Genomic DNA, 24,572 nt, shown 5'->3' with positions numbered 1-24,572 from the left:
TACCTATCATTTTGATTGCTTCATTTAAAATCCTTATCCTTATATTTAAATTCCTTCATGGCCACACCGCTCGTATGTAATCCTCTCCAACATTATAATCTTCAAAACTCTCTCTCTTGCCTTCTGTACATCTTCCCCTCACCACCATAAAGCCTCGGCCATCTAGGCCCCACATTCTGGGCTTCTCTGCTGAAGTCTCTCTCCGTCTCCATAGTTAAAAGATTTCCGCATTTTAAAAGCACTGTTGACATGCTTCTACATGAAAAGCACTATGTAAATGTAAGCTGTAATTACAGTTGGTTCGGTTTTTGGGAGTGACTCCACTATGCACTTACTGGTGCTGCATGATTCACAGAATAAAATAGCTCTCTTTATTGTAAGAGTCAGTTCCTTAGCAAAAGGAGGAAGATATTAGCCAGCAGTCGGTCTCAAATTAATCCTTGCTGTCGTTTATTAAGCTTCAAACACTGCGCACCAATCTCTTCTTGGGTTTATGTAAGTTGTCACATCACAATGACCAGATTTTGTGCTGAGCTTCTTGCAAACATTGGACTTTCTTCTTCCTGATATAACTTTGAATATAGTGGCAAGGCGGATCTTCAGGGGTCAGGTAAGGGTGATATCAGCAAGCAGAGAAAGCAGCAAAAAATTGAAGTATTCCCAGTCTTCAAATCAGGAAAAAACACCATGGGCGGGATTCTCCAACTCCCACCGGGTTGGAGAATCGCTGGGGGGGCGGCGTGAATCCCACCTCCGCCGGCTGCCAAACTCTCCAGCGCCGGGGTTTTGGCGAGGGCGGGAATCGCGCCGTGCCGGCTGCTGGCAGTGGCCCTCCCCCGGCGATTTTCCGGCCCGCGATGGGCCGAGTGGCCGCCCATTTTCGGCAGGTCCCGCCGGCGTAAATCACAACAGGTCCTTCCCGGCGGGACCTGGCTCCACGGGCGGCCTGCAGAGTCCTCGGAGGGACTCGGGGCGATCTGGTCCCGGGGGTGCCCCCACGGTGGCCTGGCCCGCGATCAGGGCCCACCGATCCGCAGGAGGGCCTGTGCCGTGGGGGCACTCTTTGCCCTCCGCACCGGCTGCTGTCAACCTCCGCCATGGCCGGTGCAAAGAAGAACCCTCCTGCGCATGCGCTGGGATGATGCCAGCACACACTGGCACTCCCGCGCTTGTGCCAACTCACGCCAGCCGGCGAAGGCCCTTCATTTTGATTGCTTCATTTAAAATCCTTATCCTTATATTTAAATTCCTTCATGACCACACCACTCGTATGTAATCCCCTCCAACATTATAATCTTCAAAACTCTCTCTCTTGCCTTCTGTACATCTTACCCTCACTGTAAAGCCTCGGCCACCTAGGCCCCACATTCTGTGCTTCTCTGCTGAAGTCTCTCTCCTTTTCCATAGTGAAAAGGTTTCCGCATTTTAAAAGCACCACTGACACGTGGCACCAAGCCCTTCCGCACAGGCTGGATTCCGCACCTTTCGGGCGGCCCGATGCCGGAGTGGTTCACGCCACTCATCAGCGCCGGAGTGGCCCGCCCTGCTGGTTCGCGGCGAACCCCGCCCCATTTCTTCACTTCTAATTTTTACATTTTACAGATGGAAAAATAAATGATTGGGGATCTGTATTGACAGAAGCTAAAATATAATAAACAAGTTTAAAAAAATTGAAACTATATGCGGTGGGATTGTCTGCTTCGCCGGCCGCGCACACAAGCCACCGGGTTTTCCAACGGTTTGGGATGGTCACAATGGGAAACCCCATTGGCCGTCTGCCGGAACGGAGGATCCCTCTGCCGGAGGGGGCACATTGCGCTGGAAAATGGGGCTGGTGGGACGGAGAACCTCGCCCATGGAATTTCTTACCATGGGGAAATCTAGCATTCAATAAATATAAAATTGCTCAGAGTTAGCGAGACCGTTTTGCGCTAATAATGAACTTGGTACACTATTAAAAACATATTATTGAACAAATTGTAACCTTTTCAAGGGCTGTTGTAGTGAAACAAAGTGCGCAAGAGTTGGATTTCTCATCACTTCAAAGATTTCCCAATGATTAATGTCTAGATATTTTAAAAATAAATTTGGAGCAGCCAATTATTTTTATTTTTCCAATTTAGGGGCAATTTAGCATTTCCAATCCACCTAACCAGCACATCTTTGGGTTTTTGGGGTGAAACCCATGCAGACATGGGAAGAATGTGCAAACTCCACACGGAACAGTGACCCAGGGTCGGGATTCGAACCCGGGTCCTCAGCGCTGCAGTCCCGATTGAGGTCTAGATTTGGCGCACCCTCTGGTAAAGTGAAAAATAACTAACAGCAACTTCCACATTTTACTGCACATGTATGGTTTTCAGAAGATACTGTTGGTTTTCATTAATCAGCTCAAATTTAAGTTCTACATTCAAGTACCTTCCCCACAACAGACTCTAGATCAATAGGTCTATAATTTCCTGGTTTCTCTCTCACCTTTCTTAAACAAATGGAGTTTCAGTTACAATTTTCTGATCAAAACTGACAGTTCCTGAATTGACAGATTTGGAAGATTATGGCTAAAGCATCTGCAATTTCTTTATCTAGTTCCTTTAAAACATAACTGGGGTGGGTGGAAAGCAATGGGTCACAGGATTTTTAAACGTCACTATTTTGTCTAATCTTGTTTTTTTTATTTGCTTGTTCTATCTTTAGTTAGTTCCATGCAGGCTTTGATTTGTTGTTGTTTTCCTGGAATATCAAATATATGATCCTCTTCCTCTACAGTGAAGACTGACAAAGTAGTTATTGAGCAAATATGCCAGTTCCTCATTTCCATTTGTAATATTGCCCACATTTGTTTTTAAAGAGCTCAAAGTTACCTTTTATGATCCTTTCCCATGTAACATTATTGTGAAAAATTCTTATATTTGATGAGGAGAGCTCTTTTTCCTTAGGTCGAGGTACTAGTCCTACGTTCAGCTCACTTTTTTTGAACACCTCCCTCTCTTCATCTGTAATGTTTCCTTATACCAGTTGTGATCATCATAGAAGGAGGCCATTCGGCCCATTGAGTCTGCACCGACCCTCTGAAAGAGCACCCTAACTGGCCCAATCCCCCGCCCTAGACCCATAACCCCACCTAACCATTGGACATTAAGGGCAATTTAGCATGGCCAATCCACCTAACCTGCACATCTTTGGACTGTGGGAGGAAACCGGAGCACCTGGAGGAAATCCACACGGACAGGGGAAGAATGTGCAAACTCCACACAGACAGTCACTTGAGGTCGGAATTGAACCCAAGTCCCTGGCGCTGTGAGGCAGCAGTGCTAACCACTCTGCAAACGTGCCACCCCAAAATTGAGTTTGCCGTCCCAAAGATGAGTTTGCTATCATATGTCCTTGGCTCATCCTGTTAAAGCTAATCTTACAAAAACGTATAATCTTAGTAACTATATTAGGTTTTTAATTTTCAACCCCAATATTAAATTCCATCTATTGGACCACTGTTGCATTCCCTTGTCGATAGATTATCAAGAATTAATTACCAAATCTAGTGTGGCCTGCCCTCTTTATGGTTCTGAAACACATTAGTTTAGAAAGCTATCCTGAATATACTCAAGAAACTAATTACCTTTCTGACTTGTGCTAATCTGCTTTCCCAATTTATATTAAAATTGAGGTTTTCCGAAAGAAATTGCTGCTTTTGTTCTAAATCTCACTTATCTCAGAATTAAAAAATTCTTCCATTTCATTTTCAACATCACGAGGACAATATCTAACTCTCATTGTGGTTTTACGCCTGGTCTCATTCCTGAACACAACTAATTTCTTCCAGCTTTAAATCTTCCATAAGAGTCATCTGGACTCGAAATGTTAGCTCTTTTCTCTCCCTACAGATGCTGCCAGACCTGCTGAGATTTTCCAGCATTTTCTCTTTGATTTCAATCGTCCATCTCGGTTTTATCAATACAATTGGTCATTGCCCTGGTCAACTTTATTTCTTGTCCCATTTAGGTCCAAATATTCCCTTTCCACTCCCTTCACAATTGAAATTAGAATCAAGACTCATATCATCTCCTGCTGCAACTCATTCTTTTGAAGAACTTAAACTACTCTCGCCTCGTTTCTCACCAGCAATCTCAAATAAACAAAACAAGCAAGTTAAACACTACTCTCTGATTTACCTCATCTTCAACCATTCTCCTTACATCTTGGTAATGTTTTGCAATATTTACCCTAATTCTTTATTTGGGTTATCCAAAAATAAGTTACCTGATATTCGAGATTGGAAGCTGGGTTAATTCCTTGTTGTTGGACTTTGTTCTGTGAAGAGACAGAAACATTAGATTGAAAACTGAATTGAGAAAGTAGCACTACTTTGCATGAATCATCACATTGCTCATGCATTCATAAACATTTCACCTAGGCTGCACTATTCTTTTCTTATTGACAGCTACTCATACTATTCACCATCTGGTGTGTTAGCATGGAAAGCAAGCAGGTTTCTTTTAGTTTATCTAAATTTTAAAGGGATTTTCCACCCTCCATTCAGTGCAAGTGCCTAGCTGAAACTCAGTGTTGCACTATTAGAAATGCCCAGGGTAGCAGGATGGTGCCTCCCGAAGTGTCAGCCATTACACAGTACATTCTCATCAGAGGTGTCTGGCATCAGCTTTGCATCCCCTGGGGAAACACCCAACCTTAACTCAGCATCTTCCAGTGGGGAAGTATCCAATTTTGGTTCATTATCCTCCCCAATGGTGTGGCTAAGATCAGAAACACACTGCATTGGTAATCATCAGTGTGAGCTTATATCCTTTGACACATCATAAATAGCCATGCTATCGCCCACATCTAAAATAGTGGGCGCGATTCTCCAAAATGGAGACTACGTGTTCGCGCCGTCGCATTTCACGACGGCGCGAACAGGGCCCAGGCACAACCTATTCTGGCCCCACAGGGGCCAGCACGCGCTGGAGCAGTTCACACCACTCCAGCGTCCTTACGTGGCGCTAAATGGGCGCCGCTCCAACCCGTGCATGCGCAGTTGGGGCGCGCCATCCTGCGCATGCGCGGGTAACTTCTTATGCGCGATGGCCCCTCACCAACATGGTGCCGGTGTTCTGGGGCCGTCCGCAGAAGGAGGTAGGCCCGGGTGGGGAGAGGCCGGCCCGCCGATCGGTGGGCCCCGGTCCCATCGGAGGCCCACCCCCCGGTGAAGGAGCCCCCCCTCTCCCCCCCACAGGCCGCCCTCCCCCAGCCTTCCCGCAGAGTTCCCGCCGGCAGCGACCAGGGGTGGACGGCGCCGGCAGGAACCTGTCGTGTCGGAGCGGCCGCTCAGCCCATCCGGGCCAGAGAATAGCGGGGGCCTGTGTGAAGCGCCTCGATTGCCCTCGTGGCAGATTCTCCGACATGCGTGGCGCAGACCACGATGAAGCCGTTCCCGCCGGTTGGGAGAATGGCGGGACGCCGTCGGACCGGCGTCACGCAGGAAAATGGCGTAAACATAGATTCTCCGGTACGGCATGGGAGAATCGCGCCCAGCCATAGGCAGTGTTCACTGCTGGTCAACAGGACAAAAGGAAGGTTCCAATGGCGGCCATGATGAGTGGTCGCATATTTGGCAGCTCCCGCACGAGGTGTTTTTTTTGTGGTCCTTTTCCCCTGTTGCCAGGTGCATGTTTTGGAGGAAAAAGGTGCAGAGGTGGTGGAGGAAAGCTGGACTCCACTGGTGAGGTCAGTGGATGGATACGCGGACCAGAAGAGGGTCTAGAAGTGGGCTGCGTGATCAAGAAACCCTTCGTGAGACACAGGGAAAGATGGCGGAGAGCAAGGGGTCAGCCCTATCAGCCCAATGGTCAATGGAGCAGTTGGTTGATATTCTTAAATGAAAAGTTCAGTCAACAGAGGAAGGAAGCTCAGGAGGACCTGACGAAGGTGGTAGACCCGCTGAAAGCAGGGATCGACCGTGTGGAGCTGAGGCTGGAGATCCAGAGGCAGCTGAACCAGAATGTGGAGGAGGTGGTGGGGGAGCACGAGGAGCAGCTTACCTCGTTGGTGGCCGAAGTTGGGATGTTGAGGGAGACCCAGAAGCGGCTCAAGGAGAAAGTGGAGGATTTGGAGAACCGCTCCCGGACGCAGAATCTGAGGATAGTGGGGATGCCGGAGGGAGTGGACGCAGGAGCTAATGGGATAGAGGGCCTTCGACCAGCCCCTGGAGGTCTATTGTGCGCATAAGGCGCTTATGAGGAAGCTGCAGGTGAATGAGCCGCCGAGGGCAATTGGGGTGAGGCTACAACGGTTTCTGAACAAAAGAGAAGATCTTGTGGTGGGCCAGGCAGATGAGGAGATGTACCTGGGAAAGGTATCGAGCTCCGGGTCTATCAGGGCCTGGGTGCGGAACTGGCAAAGAGGAGAGCTGGATTCAACCGGATCAAAGCGGCCCTCTTTAAGAAGAGGATGAAGTTTTGGGGTCTCGGCCCGCCTTTGGGTGATCCACAATTGCTGCGAACATTATTTTGGAACACCGGTGGAGGCAATGGAGTTATTGAGAGACAATGAACTGGCAGGAGAGGGAGGCCATTGAACTTTGGAGGAAGTGTGAGCTGGTGTTGGCTCTCCCTGCCCCTCTTTTGTTGTATTGTGCTGGGTTTCTTTTGTTTTGGGTGACGGCCGGGACAGAACCTTTCTTTTCTTAGGGGCTGTTCAGCTCTTTCATGGGGTTCTTTGGTGGGAGGCCAGAGGACAGTGGAGGGTAAGTGTACCTCTTTTTTCTTCTTTATAGTGTTATTGTTGTTTGCACCATGGTGGAGTGTGAGGAGGGGGCGGGGTCAGTAGGATGCCTGGCGCCATTGGCGGGGGCTGTCAGGCTAGCTGGGCAAGCTAGTTCACGGGAGTGCGGTGGGGGGGGGGGGGGTGATCAGGTGGTTCGAGATTTAAAGGGGGATGGGATTGTTGTTTTGTTTAGGGGAGGGGGGGGGAATTGCTGACGGGGATGGGACAGTTGAAGTACAAGAAGGAAGGAGTTGGTGGCAGTGGACATCCGAGGGTGGGCCTGGCAGGCTATGGGCCTTGTGCTGGCCCAAGATGGGGTATGGTTGACAGGCAGGGGAGGGTGTGGGGTGCCCCCGGCCAGACTGGTCACATGGAATGGGAGGGTGCTGAATGGGCCAGTCAAACGGTCACACGTGTTCACACGCCTAAGGAGTTTAAAGGCGGATGTGGCATTTCTACAGGAAGCGCATTTGAAGATTCGGGACCAGATTACGCTGAGGAAGGGCTGGGTAAGACAGGTTTTTCATTCGAGGTTGAGGAAACGGGGCGTGGCGGTGCTAATAAATAAGCGGGTAGCATTTGAGGTGGGGAAACATAGTGGCAGATCCGAGGGAAAGGTTTGTGATGGTGAGTGGGAAACTGGAGGGGATGCCAGTGGTCTTGGTGAATGTTTATGCCCCAAATTGGGAGGATGTCGAATTTATGAGGCGAGTGTTGGGGAAAATCCCGGACCTGGACTCGCGCCGGTTTATCATGGGAGGGGGAGGGACTTTAATCCGATCATTGAGCCGAGATCGGACTGGTCCAGTTTGCGGTTGGGGAGGGTGTTGGCGGTGGAGGTTCGGGAGGCCAGAGGCGAAGGGATTTCCGTACTTTTCCCATGTGTACAGGGTGTATTCGCGGATCAGTTACTTTGTGGTGGGTAAGACACTGCTGGCGGAGGTGGTCGAATTGGGGTATTCGGCAATTGTGGCACGCACCGCACTGGGTGGACTTGCGAGTGGATCGTTGGGGGGGGGGCAGCGCCCGCACTGGAGATTAGACGTGGGGTTGTTAGCAGATGAGGAGGTGTGCGAGCACACGATGGCTGCCAGTCGAGGGTATGTGGAGCTGAATGACACGGTTAAGGTATTGGTTGCCACTCTATGGGAGGTGCTTAAGGCAGTGGTCAGGCAGATGGAGTTTGGGTTTGTGTCTACGGGGAAGGCAGTGGGGCAGCTGTGGAGGGTCCTCAGCTACGCAGTTCCAGTGCTAACCACTGTGCCACATGCCTCCCTTTCCTATTCATTTTTCAGAGCCCTCCAATTTCTATCCCAAAGGCCTTTAAGAAACTTAACGCTCTCATTTTGGGATTTGTTTGGGACTGGACACCCTCCCCCCTCGGCTACAAAAGGTGCTGCTGGAGCGGGGATGTGGGGGAGACAGGCTGGCCCTGCCAAATTTAATGCACTACTACTGCGTAGCAAACATAACCACGGTCAGGAAGTGGATAGTGGGGGAGGGGTCGGGGGGAAGCGGACGGAGGCAGCCTCGTGTAAGGACACAAACTTAGGGGCACTGTTGACGGCGCCTCTGCCATTCTAGTCGGCCAGGTACTCCACGAGTCCGGTGGTGTGGTGGCCTGGAGGATGTGGGGACAGTGCCGTTAGCACCTGGGGTTAGAGGATGCCTCCGTTTGTGGGAACCATAGGTTTGCCCAGTGGGGGGGCTGGATGCAGGATTCCGGGGGTGGTGGCCGGCGGGGATCGAATGGTTTGGGGATCTATTTGTGGGGGGTACTTTGAGATACGGTATTATGTTAAGAAGCAGGTGCCGTCCTTTCCCGATCTGCCGCCCCAGGGGGTGCAGGACAAGGTGGTGTTGAAAACAGGAGTTGCCGAGGGTAGGGTGTTGGAGGTTTAAGGAATTGATGGACCGGGAGGGTGTCCCAATAGGGAAAGTTAAGCGGTACTGGAAGGAAGAGTTGGGGGAGGGGGCGGAAGATGGAGGCTGGGTTACGGAAGGAGGTTCTATAGTGAATGCATCCACTTTGTGTGCTAGGCTTAGCCTCATTCCATTTAAATTAACCCATAGGGCGCATATGACGGTGGCCAGAATGAGCAAGTTCTTTGAGGTAGAGGATAGATGGGGGCGGTGCGTGGGAGGCCCCGCAAACCATGTCTACATGTTCTGGGCTTGTCCGAAACTGGAGGGATTCTGGCGAGGGTTTGCTGATGGGGTTGTCCAGAGTCCAGAATTCGCAATTTTCGGACTGTCGGAAGTTCCGGGAATCCGGGGGGGCGGGTGAGAGAAGCCGATGTCTTTGCCTTTGCCTCCATGGTAGGCCGGAGGCTGATTTTACTGGAGAGGAGGGACTCGGGTCGCCAAACCGGGGGTATGGGTGGGCGACCTCGTGGAATTCCTGAAGCTGGAAAAGATTAAGTCCGCCTTGAGAGGGTCTGTGGGAGGGTTTGTCCAGAGATGGAAGCAGTTTATTGACTTCTTCAAGGATAGTTAAGCAGTTGGGGGCGGGGGGGGGGGGGGGGGGGGGGGGGGGGGGTTCCTGTTCTCTTTTTCTTGGCTTTGGATTGTGTTTTATGTATTTTTATAAATGCCTTAATAAAAATATTTTAAAAAAATCAGGACACAAGGAAGCCCTCTAACCTCTGGAGGTAGTGCAGAGAATACCTTACATCAGACCCCCAAGTTAGAAAAATTAAAATGGGGTGGGGAGCACGGATGTGATGAAGCACCATCTACAGTTAAACCACAAGTCTAGGTCAAGGAAGCACAGATACAAATTGGTAAATCGCAAGTTCATCAGGAAGCACTTCTATACAGAGAGAGATTAATATTTGAGTACGGGTGGGAAGCCAAAAAGGCAGTGGAATAAAGTTTCCATGATAGAAAAAGCTTAATGGACTGAATGGTCTCCTTTTTCTGTACTGATCTTTGAGATCAGCTATTTCAGTAAAGACCGGCTGAGACTTTCCATGTGTGTTTACCTCACAATAAGCAATGCAATTATCTATTCAAACATTGATCTGTTATAATTATGTATGAATCTTCCCAAGTCATTAATTCAGCAACTAGATTTAAACTTAATGAGTAGACATTTTTCTGCTCCACACATTCTTAGGATAGTAAAGCTTCAAGTGACAATAAGCAAGGCGGAGAGCCAGAGGATGGATAAAAGTTGGGTGATGTGATTGTAAAAGGCAGCGACATGATTGGACTACAAAATCAAGGGTGTGGCTTACCGTTTCTTCCACCAGAAAAGCATGCCCACCAGGAGTACTATTATAATTGCGCCCAGGATGGTTCCAACTACAGCTCCAACAACAACATCTGAAATAGACACCAACAGACATTAACAATCCTTGCAGGCCAGCATTTGAGACTCACAGAAATAAAGCATTTCTCTCTTCCTTGAAAATCTACGAGTCTGTCACAATTATGGCTAGAACATTATAACCTAGGGTGATAGATTTTGGATTAATATTTTACCCCATGTTTAGTAACTGAAGAGAAAATCATAGAATTAACAGTGCCGAAGGAGGCCATTCAGCCCATCGAGTCTGCACCCACCCTTGGAAAGGGCACCCTAATTAAACCCACACCTCCACCCCATCCCCGTAACCCAGTAAGCCCACCTAACCTTTTTTTTTTTTGGACACTAAGGGCAATTTATCATGGCCAATCCACCTAACCTGCACATCTTTGGACTGTGGGAGGAAACCGGAGCACCCGGAGGAAACCCACGCAGACAAGGAGAGAACGTACAGATTCCGCACAGACAGTGACCCAAGCCGGGAATAGAACCTGGGACACTGGAACTTTTTCATTTACTCCTCCTCACCGAATTATATTATTTTATGAAGGGACATATTTTTAACAATAAACGTCAGAAAATAGTGAACCAGCTGAAATTGGTTGCTTCAACCAACCCTGGATGCTGGATTAACATTTAGATTGGGCTAATGATATGAAAATTGACCATTTCTTCACTTGGAAGTATCAACACTCCATGAAGTAAGTCAGAATGCAGTCTGCAGTAAGCATCAGCTAAACCAAAAAATTAAGTTAGAGTCCAATTGGGAATCTCCACAAGCAAAGGTAAAAACACGGGCAATTGGTGTGAATACTTAAACAAACGTTGCATTATTGCAATAGTTAAAGTGGAGCTTTGAGAACTAGATGTGCACTCGCCCGATCAGCAAGGAAAGAAACATTCTGGGATAAAAAGTGGGGCATCTATGGAAGGCGGTTTAAGGGACACAAAAAAAGTTAAAGACAAAATTATGGCAAGAAACAAATAGGTACAGTAAAAACTACAAAGACACGGAAATTGAATTAGGCATCGTATAGGCAGGCTTTTTATATAAACCTGGATCTTGCTGCATTGTAACCGTCTCTGAATAAATATACACCGAGTAGATGGATTCACTGGAGCTGATTTTGTCGGAATTAAATTTGATTTTTGTAAATCCAGCCAAGCTGAATCTGAAAGAGAACAGAAAACAAAGAACAGTAGTGAAGACACTGCAATATGTTGTCGGAAAGGTGCTCATTTGGAATATTAAAAACTGAAAACCAAATTATTTTCAGAAAAAGTTATTTTTACAATCAAAAGAGGGAACGGCACCACGCAGGCAGGGTAATCCTTCAGGCGCCTGAGCTTTAAGCAACTTCCTGTTTCACATCAAATTAGTTGAATTTGTTAATTGGAATTGGGATTTGCAAATATGCATTGCGATTGTACAACATGCAGGAGGAGGAATCATGGCTCTTCCTGAGAAGGACTGATGGAGTCATTCTGTTCTTCACTCTAATCACATAGCAACTGACATGTGCAGGGAAGTTTATTGTTGGTTGGCAGATTGAAAAATACTTAGTGCACCTGGCCAACAACATGGATTCCATGTAGGTCCTGATTGGCCTGTTTGCTGATGACTAGAACGTGTATTGTTGGAGCAAATCATACATTGCGATGGTGGTGAGCTTGCTTTGTTCTTCTAGATAAATTAAAGGGCAAAATATCACGTGACCTTCTTCGCAAAATCATTGAACCATCAGTGATACTTGTTGGCAGTCATTTAATAGATGAGGTACATACCATCAGCCCAAACAAAACTCATTTTGCGCATCCACATTGAAACAACCCAGTCAAAAACGAACACAAATGAATCAATTCCCAAGCTATACGTTTGGGTTGTACAGCAGAAAATAGAGTACAGTAAGTCCCAGCCCCTCTCACCCGCTCATCCCTCCCATCACCCACTCTTCAGAGATTTTGCACAGCTCAGGCACCCACTCTTGAGTGATTTCCACTGTTCAGGAGAATGTTAGCAAGCGAGTTAGGGAGAGCACGAGTCAGCATGTGGGAGACAGTTGATGAGCAGGGGGAGATAGAGAGGGAGAGGAGCGAGTCAGGAGCATGAATGGGGGAGAGGGAGTGGGAGAGGGAGACACGCAGGATAGAGGGGGCACATCGATGCAGGGAGAGGGGGTGCATTGGCGTGGGGGTGAGGGGCACGGCAGCATGCAACATGGGGGCATATCGGCATTGGGGAGAGGGGGCCCAAAGGAGACAAGGCGTAGGGGAGAGGGGGCCTGTCAGCACGGGGGAGCATTGGCAAAGGGGAGAGGGGGCGCGTGGGGATGGCAAGAACAAGCGTGTTGACCAGCGGCGGAGAGAGAAATAGAGAGATAGAGAGGTAGAGAGCATATGGTGGTGTGTAGGAGAGTGAAGGAGTGAATCGTCAAATGGAGGGAGGGAGATTGGGAGTAGACAAGTGGGAAAGGGCGCGAGCATGCAAGTCGGTCAGAGCGGGTGAGAGAAAAAGCATGAGTCGGTGCCAGGGAAAGTGAGAGTCTGTGATCAAGAAGGAGAGGTAATGAGTCAGCAAGCGGGAAGAGGGAGTGAGTCAGCAGGCAAGCTAGCAAGAGTGAGAGAGGGTGAGTCAGCACAAAAAGGAGAGAAAACAAATTGGGAGGCGGGAGAGTGAGCGAAGAGAGTACCAGCAAGTGGGAGTCAAGCTGACAGGGTTACCATATTTCTTTCAGAGTTTTAAAATTTATTTTGTTTTACATGCACAAATATAGGAATTTAGGAACACACAGTAGTTTACCTTACAGGACAATGTTATATTAGTACAAATCCTCCTTAGTGAAATCTGGATTTAAATTGCTGCTGTAATTTGGCCCTGTGGAAGTCCTGACATGTGTGCTGTAATTGCTCAGGAGGCTTAAACTTCTGATTGGCTTATTTGCACTTTCCTAGATCTAAACATAGACATAGAACATACAGTGCACAAGAAGGCCATTCAGCCCATCGGGTCAGCACAGGCCCACTTAAACCCTCACTTCCATCCTATCCCCATAACCCAATAACCCCTCCTCATCTTTTTGGACACTAAGGGCAATTTAGTATGGCCAACTCACCTAACCTGCACGTCTTTGGACTGTGGGAGGAAACCGGAGCACCCGGAGGAAACCCACGCAGGCACGGGGAGAACGTGCAGACTCCCTTCAGACAGTGACCCAGCGGGGAATCGAACCTGGGACCCTGACGCTGTGAAGCCACAGTGCAAGCTACTTGAGCTACCGTGCTGCCCAATCTTACATGAATGTCTCCAGCAACTGATCTCACCCAGCGTCAGAGACTTGATACAAATACACAGGACTTACCTGCATATTTAACCTGGAAATGTTACACTGGTTAATATCTGACCCAACTTAGTGATTATCCAATATAACTGAATTAGGCACCAAAACAGATTACCTCTCCCTGCAATCATCCCCCACAACCCAACTACCCCTTGACCTAATCCCACCATTTTGTTACCCATCTGACACCCCGATTTCCCCAGACCCGACTACCCATTCACTCATTCAATAAAATACTCAAGAACTTTAATAATACACTTATACAGCAGCTCGAGTTACAAAAAAGGAGGCACACCTCTCTCTTGGTCTCTTCTGGGCTCGCCCATTTGAGCTGCAGCCAGGATTGTAAGTCCCAGCTAAAAGTGGACACTATAGTCCGAGCACAGAGAGGAGAGGACAGTAGATCTGGGCCTATATTTTTGTTTTAATGAGAAAGGTGCTGACAGAACCTAATGACAGCTTTTATATTAGTTGTAAAAGCGGTCTTGTTTAAAGTAGCACTTATCAGAAATGCAACAACAACGTTAAGTGAGGAATTACTATACGACAATCAATTTTACAATTTAATTTTCAAATGCTATGTTAAGAATTTTGTGCTCATCTCTGATGCAGACCATTAAAGAAATAGGGGAGAGAGCAAAATACCAAACTATCAAAAGAGAAACAGTTTCCTAGTCCTTGCTGCAGAACATATTGCAACAATGGGTTTCCTCCGGGTGCTCCGGTTTCCTCCCACAGTCCAAAGATGTGCAGGTTAGGTGGCCATGATAAATTGCCCTTAGTGTCCAAAAAAAAGGTTAGGTGGGGTTACTGGGTGACGGGGATAGGGTGGAGGCATGGGTTTAAGTAGGGTGCTCTTTCCAAGGACCGGTGCAGACTCGATGCGCCGAATGGCCTCCTTCTGCACCGTAAATTCTATGATCTATGAGCATCTTTGCTGCGTTTGCACAATGTGCTGAGCGGGAAAGGAAATTGCATTGCATACCTTTCTAAATGGGTGTAAAGGTGACCAATCCTCTCATATAGGAGTGATCTGCCAAGAGTATTTCATAGCTGTGACACAATTATCACATTGTGCACCTTAACGGCACTGTTTCTTTCGAGCCCTTCATTAAAAATGTCTAATCACAGAACTTACCGGTATGGGGTTAAAGGAGTCAACTCTTGATTAACATATCCATGACTTTTACTGTTATTCCCTATGTTGACAGGTAAAGGAGCTGCCAAAGCAGGTCCTCTGGTATTTGAAGTTGTACTTTGAAGCTCAATGATATAGGTTACATAGGTAGATACAGTGGTACTAAATGCCGTTTGAAGAGCGTTTCCATCAGGAGAATTGCCTGTAGTAGGAATGAAAATAAATCTTAATAGAAGAAAGTGTGGAACGAGACAAGACTACTCAACTCATCAATTCCAATCCTTTCACAGAACATTGGCGGGATTTACCGACCAACCCGCTGCTTGTTTTTTGGCAGCGGAGACGGCCTGCCAGCAGGATTTACTGGTCCCGCCGTTGTCAATGGGATTTCACATCGACTGCACCCCACATCACTGGGAAACCACTGTGCTCTCGTGGGACTGGAATATCCCGCCAGCTTGAACAATCGGTAAATTCCGCCCTTTATATCACAAATGTTATGTCACTGAATCATCTAAAAGCTTCAAAGCTTTTCCATTTCATTCACTCACATCAAAAGGTAAAACACATGCCATTCCTGAAAAAAAAACCAAGATCATATATTAGCTTGATTGGCTCCCTCGCTTGAAATTTTTATGGATCCAACAGCTCAAGAGTCAAAATGTTGCACAGGCTATTTGACCATCCTGTATAATCTTCATCCCTGCATCTAATTTGATACATGCCATTTTGAATAGTTACCACTGGGGAACAAAAGCACAAAAGTATTTGAGTACAATTGGAAACTCCAAGAAATAATTGGAAACTCCAAGAAACATTTGGGTATAGTGGAAAGGACAAGGAGCAAACAGAAATGTATTTTTCAAAACCTTTAAAATCTACCAGGAGCATTTTAAATAGGCATAGTCCTCAAAAGTGTTTGGGAGAGAAAGGAATCATAAAGCTATGTGCTTATTTATATAATAGAACATCATGACGTGGTCCAATGTTATTTACAGCAATTGCATGGTGATTGTCTGCACAAATTAACAAATTTTCTAATAATTCTTCTTTTTATTCACTTAAAAGATAAAGATGAAAGACACTGGGATTGGGCAGTGATTGTAAACCTGAGTGAGGCAAAAATCAATTTCAAGATGAAAGTCTCCTCCATCTGCTGATTATGTGGACTGACTTTGGGCACCCCAGGGTTTATCATCAATTGGTGATAAATTAAGGCAATCTTGTGCAGAAGACATACCTGTACAGTTGCCACACCAATGCTGTTTTGAGCTAGGAGCTGAAAGATGATGTTGATTGTCACTGGAGGGAGCTTTATTTTACATCTATTTGTACTAGAAATTATCTGTAACAAAGGAATGCTTTTGAATATGGTGTCAGAGCCCTTATTTTGTGAGATGAGGGAAAACGGAGACAAAGTGGCCAGCTGCTGGTATCAAGCTTTTTCAAAGCTGCTCTTGGAATGCAATATGCCAACATCATTAAGATAGCATTTAACAAAGATAGCATTTAACACATATTTCTAGGTGTCCTGAGGACATTACAAGTCTTAAGTGACTTAAAGTGTGCGATTGGAGATACACAGTGGCCAGATCAGATGAGGTTTCCTTCCTGGAAGAACCTTAGTATCCCAGTTTTATGACAATCAACTTTCATGATTATTTTTCCGATACAAGCTCATAATATACCAGGTTGTTACATAATTTAATTTTAGTGTGGTGGGATTGGAATGCTGAATCTCTGCTTTGCTACACTTGTGCCATAATGACAAACCAACTGTAACATAACCCATAATACATTGAGCAAACTGCACAATATTATTAGGAAAGTTAATTTTGATCAGCAGAGCTCCAAAAATTTTAGTCATCTGCTTAGTGAAGGACAAACAATCTGGCAAGCAATTTAAACTGAAAAGATTACTAAAAGTGAAGTGGCTGCATATTGCTTCAGCGTTAAATATTTGGGAACCTTTGCCTAGCTGAGGGAGAAAACCCCCAATATACAGCACGGTAGCACAAATGGCTAGCACTGTGGCTTCACAGCGCCAGGGTCCCAGGTTCGATTCCCCGCTGGGTCACTGTCTGTAGGGAGTCTGCACATTCTCCCCGTGCCTGCGTGAGTTTCCTCCGGGTGCTCCGGTTTCCTCCCACAGTCCAAAGACGTGCAGGTTAGGTGGATTGGCCATGATAAGTTGCCCTTATTGACCAAAAAGGTTAGATGGGGTTATTGGGTTACGGGGATTGGGTGGAAGTGAGGGTTTAAGTGGGTCGGTGCAGACTCGATGGGCCGAATGGCCTCCTTCGGCACTGTATGTTCTATGTTCTATAGAAGTGGAAAACACAATCTGAAGGCACGAGATGGAACAGTGTAGAGCACAACAGCCCTGTTTGATAGCTGGAAAAGTGCATCTGCTGCTGAACAAGATGGGTGCAAGGAGGGTGGCATTTTTTGGCACTACAGAGCGCCCTCCCCAGATGATAAATTACACATTGCACCTGTCAAGACATGGTGATCAGACTTGATGCCATGTACATGATGACATTAAAAATGTCAATTTTTGATAATAAGGTTAAGTAAAGCATTTCAATCAACCTCTCTATATTGGGCCGTGTCCTTATCAAGGAATTGCTTCAACTTCACCCAAAGTAAGTGGCATCCTGCTCACCAAATGCCCTATGTACTATGACTTTCTCAAGCACAATTAGAGATGGGCAATAAGGTTGCATTATTTCCTTCATATGCAAAATGCAGGTTAGGCAAGCTGGTCTGAGGACCTGATTCTGATCACGTTCCCTGGTCAGCAAGGTTCCTCACTACCAGTGGAACCTCATAAAAGTCAATTTTTATGTACCCAACTGAAAGTGTTTTTCACAGCAACACTGATAAACTGAATCTTGAACACTACAAACAGTTGTAAAAGGTGAAAATGTGATACAAGAAGGTCATACAAAACCCTTGCCATTGCTATGTTTTAGCAGTAGCTTGAGAAAGCTGTAGCTCATAACCTGATCTTGAATACAATCGGTTGAATGACAAGGAATTACTGAGATAACTTCTCCTGCATTTGTATAATTTTAAAAACTGTTATCCAGCCAAGCTGTTATGTTTGTGAAAACGCAAAGAAGATGTTCATGCTTTAATGTCTTCAGTCATAAGTCCTCATTCTGTTACACTACCCCTACAACCAGCCACACAATGCCCTATGAGGCCAATCGTTGGAGGGGGCAGGGTGGAACGAAAATACTGGGAAATAGTTTACCAACTCCAAAAGCCTGTCAAAAAAATTCTAGCTGATCAAATTGGCCGGGGAGACATTCCCAAATATTTCATCCATCTTTCATACTTGAAAGGACTCAGCCACAGTTCATTAGTTTCCCACTTCCACATAAAATCTGTGTATGAGTCTGCAGACCGTTCCCTCAATGCCTTTCTCCAGATCACTGATCAAGAACAAAGGAATGCTGCCACTAAAAAAGAAGTCTACCTTCAACTGGAACAACCACTGTTACCTGCCACATTTGACAAATTATTTTTCTGATTCCGGCATGCTTCAAGTAGCCTTACAGCACCCATAATATTTTGTAATTAACCCATCCTCAAGAGTTACTGATGGCCAGAAATCTTAATCTACTGACTACTTTCTCAACAAGTTCAGAGTCTAAGGTATTTGCACCTTTGATATAATGCAAGATGAAAATCAGCCATGGTCAGGATCATTAGCGTAGTCCAACTCTTCATGGGGGCAGGACGATTATAATTCAATGAAAAAAAGGAACTACTTACTGCTTTGATCTTTTGTGACAATCACAGCAATTGCCTCGATTGGACCATTGTCGGAATTAAATGCACCTTCTTGGATGGTGAACTTAATAGTTTTGTGGGTAACTGAAATTTCTGATAATTCTAATTTACCAGGAGGCTGGGAAGGTCCTGTGAATAAATGAGATAAGTAGCATGAAATAGCACAATGCACCTTTTCAATGACTTGTATGTGCACATTTTAAGTCAAGTAGGAGAGTGATATTAGAATATAAGATTTTTTGAAGAATTGAAGAGACAATGCAATTGCAACTTATTCGTGAATCAACCCAACTTGCATGTCTCTGACTAACATCCATCTTTTTTTTTCTCCACTTCTTTTCAAGAAAATGGGGGCATTCTCCAACACTGCCATCAGGAGCAGAGTTCTCGATGCGGCGGAGAATCTCACGTTGGGGGAAACCGGAATCCCCACTGGCGGCGGCATCGAGGTTCATGCCTTGCGTCAACGGGAGGATGCAAATAGGTCAGTTAAACCAATCTGCATCCTATTAAAGGCTCAGATACCGGATTCTCCATGCCTCCATGATGCCTCGGCCCTCTGGGCTAGTATTCACAAGGGTGTGGAGTGGTACCAGTATTTGCCAGCGTGGCCCTGGTGCAGTGGTTCTCACAGTGGGCAAAGGGTGTAGGTATTTAAGATAGGTGCCCCCAGAGTCCATCGGAGGTCATCCCTATACCCCACAATGCCGTTGATGGCGATCGTTGTGGTGGCTTTCGCTAGCGTCCGGGGCCGACTCTGGTCTAGGGTCACGGAGGCCAGCTGCAGCAAGGGGAAGGTCTGGTCAGACAGCGTGGAGTCGGCAGTGCTGGGGGCCTGAAATCTTGTCCATCCCACACACCCCAACAATGTTTATAAACATCAAGGATTTACGTGCTTTCACTTCCTCTTTTTCTCAGCAGAAAGCACTGAATTGCTCTTGATGTAGTCAGGAGGTGGCAGTCATAGCTAGATATTTGTAAACATTGTGATTAGGTTCACAGCAGGTTACATGAGATGCATTCAAGTGTGAAGGGAAATGAAAATAAACAATCCAGTCATCTGCTTGTACGTGACTACCCTGTCAATTACAGCATATTAAAAGTTATGTCTCTCTGAAAGTGAATAGAAGCTTTGCCGTCAAAGGATCTCAGGGGGGTTTAAAGACTTGTGATGTGCTTTGACTTTCTAACAGCTGCTATTTTCTATATCTCTGTCTGAAGCGTAAGGGGCAGGTAAACGAACAGGGATTTTGCACTGTTTCAGCCTGGACTGATTCTTAGCTTCCAAGCAGGAGTAATTGATTTGGGGGGAGGGGGGGGGGGTCTGACCTTGGGGGGTCTGATGGGTGGCCTCTCTTGTGGGGATTGACCCAGCAATTCCCAAGTTGCGGGGAGAGAGGGCGAACGATGCCCTAATTGCCAGCAAAGGGGGGGGGGGGACGGGACTGAAAGGATTTGTGATGTAGGGGTAGGGGGTCAGCCACCAGAATTCGCTATTGGGCCACCCGCTGAAAATGGTAGCCCAATAGTGGGATTTGGAATGGATATATTTGCAAGGCTGGGGAGAGTGAATTGCTTCTGGGTGCCACTCCTAGCGCCAGTGATTCAGCTCCGGCAGGAAAACAAAGCCTTCCAAACGAAGAACCCAGTCCAATATCTTGAATTAATTTACATTTCAATTAATTTATCTAACAATTTATTTTGAAGTTTATTGCAGTCGTCATTAACACAAAGAGTGCCAAAGATATTTCACATGAAATATTTTTAGCTCATGAACAGAACAAGCATTCATCCACTTTGGGTTACATATAGAACAGGCAATATTTGATTCATTTCAGTTAGCCACTGCAGCAGTGAGGTATCTCAAGAGGTATCTCAGGACTTGTTTAAGCAATCCTGACACGTGAGAAACACATATTGAGAACTTGCATTCATCCCATCCCACTCTCTGCCAATCTGTGATTTCCTGACTACAGTATAGTTGGAAAATGGGCGCGAAGAGTACCAAAAATACAGAAATGTGGCTTCAGAGTTGAAGGTGGGAAAACAAATCAAGACCCAGGAGCTGACTGGTGGAAGTACTTCTAACTGCCTTCCTATGGTGAGTGAGAAGGTTCCGAGTTCCAATCCCTACTCTAGACTTTCAGACCACAAGCTAGTATGCATTATTGAGTGAGTGCTGTATTAATGAACATTTGTGATCTTTGAAAGAGACACGAAACTGAAGTCTGACACTGGTTCAAGCAGATGCTAAATATCTTCTGACAGCATTTGAAGAGGGAGAGGGAACACTCCTGGTGTCTTAGCCAACACTTCTCCTACAATTAGCACCAACGACACATAGGGCGGGATTGGCCGGCTACGCCCGCCTGGCGACCGGAAATTACCGCCAGAGGTCAACGGACCTTTACATGGCCCACCATTCCGTCTGTGGCAATCTTGTGGCGGCGTCAAAATCCTGCCCATAGAATCCCTACAATGCAGAATGAGGCCATTGAGCCCATCAGGCCTACACCAACCCTCTGAAAGAGCACCCTATCTAGGTCCTTGGCCCCTCCCTATCCTGGTAACCCCATAACCCCAACTAATATTTTGGACACGGAGGGGCAATTTAGGGTGGCCAATCTACCAAACCTGCACATCTTTGGACTATGGGAGGAAACCAGAGCACCCCGAGGAAACCCACCCAGACACGGGGAGAATGTGCAAACCCCACAAAGTCACCCAATGTCGGAATCAAACCTGGTCTCTGGCGCTGAGGCAGCAATCCTAACCACTGTCCTAAATGCTGCCACATTTGCATATTAGCAACCATTACTGTACGTCATTATGTTTTGAAGCACAAAATTATATAGAAACAAGAGGCTGGATTTTGTATTCCATCGCCAGCAGCAGGTCGGAAGGCCAAGAAGTGGGGCTGATGCAGGGGGGGGGGGGGGGGGGGGGGGGAAGGGCCTTCCTGACAGTCCACGACCCGTCTGAAAATTTACAGGGCTGGGGGAAGATTTTTATTTTACCGATTGTGGTGGTGGCAGGGGGAGGAGTCCCATGACATGGGGAAAGCTTTGTAGCTTTCACAGTGAAGGCTAAGTTGAGAAAAGGGTAAGCAAGAACCTCCTTTGCAGGTTCCCTGGGTGCATAAGAGTTGGTTTGGTGGGTAGGATGTTCACAATCATGAAGGGTTTTGTTAAAGTTAATAAGGAAACAATGTCTCTCGAGTGTGTGGCATTGGTATCCGAAGGACGGAAAATAATTGCCAAAATATATATATTTTTTAAAACACAGAACGTTATGGTGATTTGGAATGAACTGCCTCAAGTGTTATGGAAACATTTAATCATATCCTTCAGAAGATAATTAAATGTATCCCTTTTTTATTCCTTCATGGAACATGGGCATCGCAGGCTGTGCCATCACTTAATGCCCATCCCTAATTGCTCTTGAGGGGGCAGTTAAGAGTCAAACACATTGCTGTGGGACTGGAATCACATGCAGGTCAGACCAGGTAAGGATGACAGATTTCCTTCCCTAAGGGACATTGGTGAACTAGATGGGTTTTACGACAATTCATTGAATCTGCAGTGCCGGGATTTGAACCAGAGACCCAGAGCATTACTCTGGGTCTCTGGTTTACTACTCCAGTGACAATACCACTACACCATCGCCTCCCCTTGAAAAGTAAATAACTGCTACAGAGTAAGAGTGGGATGAACTCATTGACAGTTAGAACATACAATAGATTGAATGCCTGCCTTTTCTAGAGTAAGATTTTATGACTTGAGAGAGCATCTTAACTTTTGCTTCATGTACTGAAAGAGGACTCCAGATCAGAATCCCCCCCCGCCCCAGATAGAAATAAAGATGGTAGGTGCTGGTTTAAAAAAAAATCTTTTGCAGAATGCAATGTCTAAGAACTTTCTTTTGATACCAACTCTCCAGAGCCACATCTGTTTGTTCGCTGTGAAGAGAATGTGCGGAGTTTCTACTTACGTGAAATGCCAGAACGACACACTACATTGGTCGGTACACTGGGCCCACCACACGACAGGGTGGTGACGTTCACAGAATAATTTGTGAAGAACGTAACATTGGTCAGTGCGAAAAATGTATCTTCTTGGGGACATGTTGAACTGTTGGCAGTTAAGGTACCATCCACTGCAGCATTTGCTGCGTCGATACGAAAACTGGAGTACACACCGCTCGGACAGGCCCAATTCAAACGGAGGATAGGGTTGCGGTCCACTCCTTCACACTTCAGGGACGAGATTGCGGCTGCATCTGCAGGGAACCAAAACTCACATTTATGTAACAAGGAAGAAAACCTTCATCAATTAAAATCATTGCGTTGGGAAAATAAAATTCTGTTACATACAACTCTTTCCCTTTCTTTGGTTCTGACTGCCCCTCACTGACCTTTGCTCGCGTTCTCTCCTGAAGACAGTGATTTGCTTAGGTACCATCTCAAGAGTATTGATCACTTTCTAGTCTCTCACTCAAGTAGCTCTTCTTGTGTGAACTTAGCTAATATGTCTCTTTCTATAGGATGTTTGACCAGAGGGTACCATTCTAACTAAACCAAATCTAATTTTCACTGGATAATCAGGATGAAGAGGTTTGGCCGATTTGTTTTCTATTCACTCGCCCAGGTGCTCCAAGATTAATTTTACCACCCTCTGGCTAACCTGGGAGTAGTTTACCCAGTCATGGCCATGAATCTAACCTGGACACTTCCTATCTGTGAAGTTAAGCATCCTAATTTTTAGAATCAAAGGACCCCTACAGTGCAGAGGAAGCTATTTGGCCCATCGGGTCTGCACCGACCCTCAGAGCACGCTACCTAGGCCCAATCTTGCCCTATCGCCGAAACCCCACCAAACCTTTGGATGCAAAGGGGCAATTTAGAATGGCTAATCCACCTACCCTGCACATCTTTTGGACTGTGGGAGGCAAGCGGAGCACCTGGAGGAAACCCACGCAGACACGGGAGAATGTGCAACTCCACACAGTCACCCAAGGTCAGAATCGAACCAGTGTCCCTGGCGCTGTGAGGCAGCAGCACTAACCACTGTACCACCATAGTGCATTTACCAATAAATCACGAGGAAAGACACATCTGCACTACTAATGAATGATCAGCAGCGACGTAGTCTAAAAACTGTGTGAGTATGGAGCTTCGCTTCAGTTGAGAGTGTAGTAAATTCATATTTTTGTATTTTGATTTTATTTTAGTCCTTTGTTGTTATTGGAGTGAACGGCACCATTTATCTAGCTTGCAACTCCACAGGCTCCATTTGTTTAAAAGTTTAATTCACTCATCAAAATGGCAAATTATTTATCTTCGCTACTGTTGGATCTGGAATAATAGAGATTTAACCAGGCTTTTATCAATAAACTCAAAATGAATGATTTATTGTGAAGCAAAACTCATTTTTCAGAAAAAGTTGCAAGAGCTAGTTAAGACACAATTTGAAATCTGGAAGGGTAACCATCTATCCCTTTTGAAATACCCCAGAGCACACATGTACACACACACACAAAAAGAATGAAGTCTGCAGTTTTCTGACACTGTTGATCTGAAGTTCCCTCGTGTCAAGACATAAGAACATAAGAACTAGGAGCAGGAGTAGGCCATCTGGCCCTTCGAGCCTGCTCCGCCATTCAATTAGATCATGGCTGATCTTTTGTGGGCTCAGCTCCACTTTCCCGCCCGAACACCAGAACCCTTTATTCTTCAAAAAATATCTATCTTGGTCTTGAAAACATTTAATGGAGGAGCCTCAACTGCTTCACTTGGCAGGGAATTCCATAGATTCACAACCCTTTGGGTGAAGTTCCTCCTAAGACAGATCACTAACCCCAGTAGATGCCTGGAAGTTCTCACCAACGGAGCTTTGAAATGGAGGAAAATAGAAATGGACAAATCCTTCTCATCTCAGCCTCTTGTATTTCCTAAGAGAGACAAGTTCCACCAAGATAAGAATTCCTAGCTAGATACTGACAACCACCATTTCAGGTAAAGCAAAGAAAATGCAAACTGTGCCACTTTTCACTTTCTCAGTTCTGTCCCAATTGATTTAAAAAAAAAAAAGTCAAAGCTTAAAGCTCATCTCAGTTAGGTGATTTCTGGCAAATCAACATTTTTTTTTAGTCTTTCCATTTAAGAGGCAATTTAGAGTGGTCAATCCACCTACCCTGCACATCTTTGGATTATGGGGGTGAGACCCAC

The 24,572-nt window shown here is 46.1% G+C and overlaps 1 protein-coding gene across 3 annotated transcripts in view; it reads right to left on the bottom strand.

The window, feature by feature from the left end:
• The window catches only part of ptprja (protein tyrosine phosphatase receptor type Ja), a 283,707-nt gene that overhangs the window by 61,857 nt on the left and 197,278 nt on the right, over positions 1-24,572 (bottom strand). For all 3 annotated transcript variants that reach the window (XM_072518944.1, XM_072518945.1, XM_072518946.1), the window contains 6 exons: positions 22,337-22,624; positions 18,329-18,475; positions 14,546-14,747; positions 11,126-11,241; positions 9,999-10,086; positions 4,258-4,308 (listed from right to left, as the gene is read on the bottom strand). In XM_072518944.1, coding sequence (XP_072375045.1) covers positions 4,258-4,308; positions 9,999-10,086; positions 11,126-11,241; positions 14,546-14,747; positions 18,329-18,475; positions 22,337-22,624 — 892 coding nt within the window. The remainder of the gene's footprint in view (positions 1-4,257; positions 4,309-9,998; positions 10,087-11,125; positions 11,242-14,545; positions 14,748-18,328; positions 18,476-22,336; positions 22,625-24,572) is intronic.

This window comes from Scyliorhinus torazame, chromosome 10, assembly GCF_047496885.1.
Source record: "Scyliorhinus torazame isolate Kashiwa2021f chromosome 10, sScyTor2.1, whole genome shotgun sequence".
Taxonomy (NCBI): domain Eukaryota; kingdom Metazoa; phylum Chordata; class Chondrichthyes; order Carcharhiniformes; family Scyliorhinidae; genus Scyliorhinus; species Scyliorhinus torazame.
The sequence above is the reverse complement of the archived record's forward strand: the minus strand, read 5'-3'. Positions and strand labels throughout refer to the sequence as shown.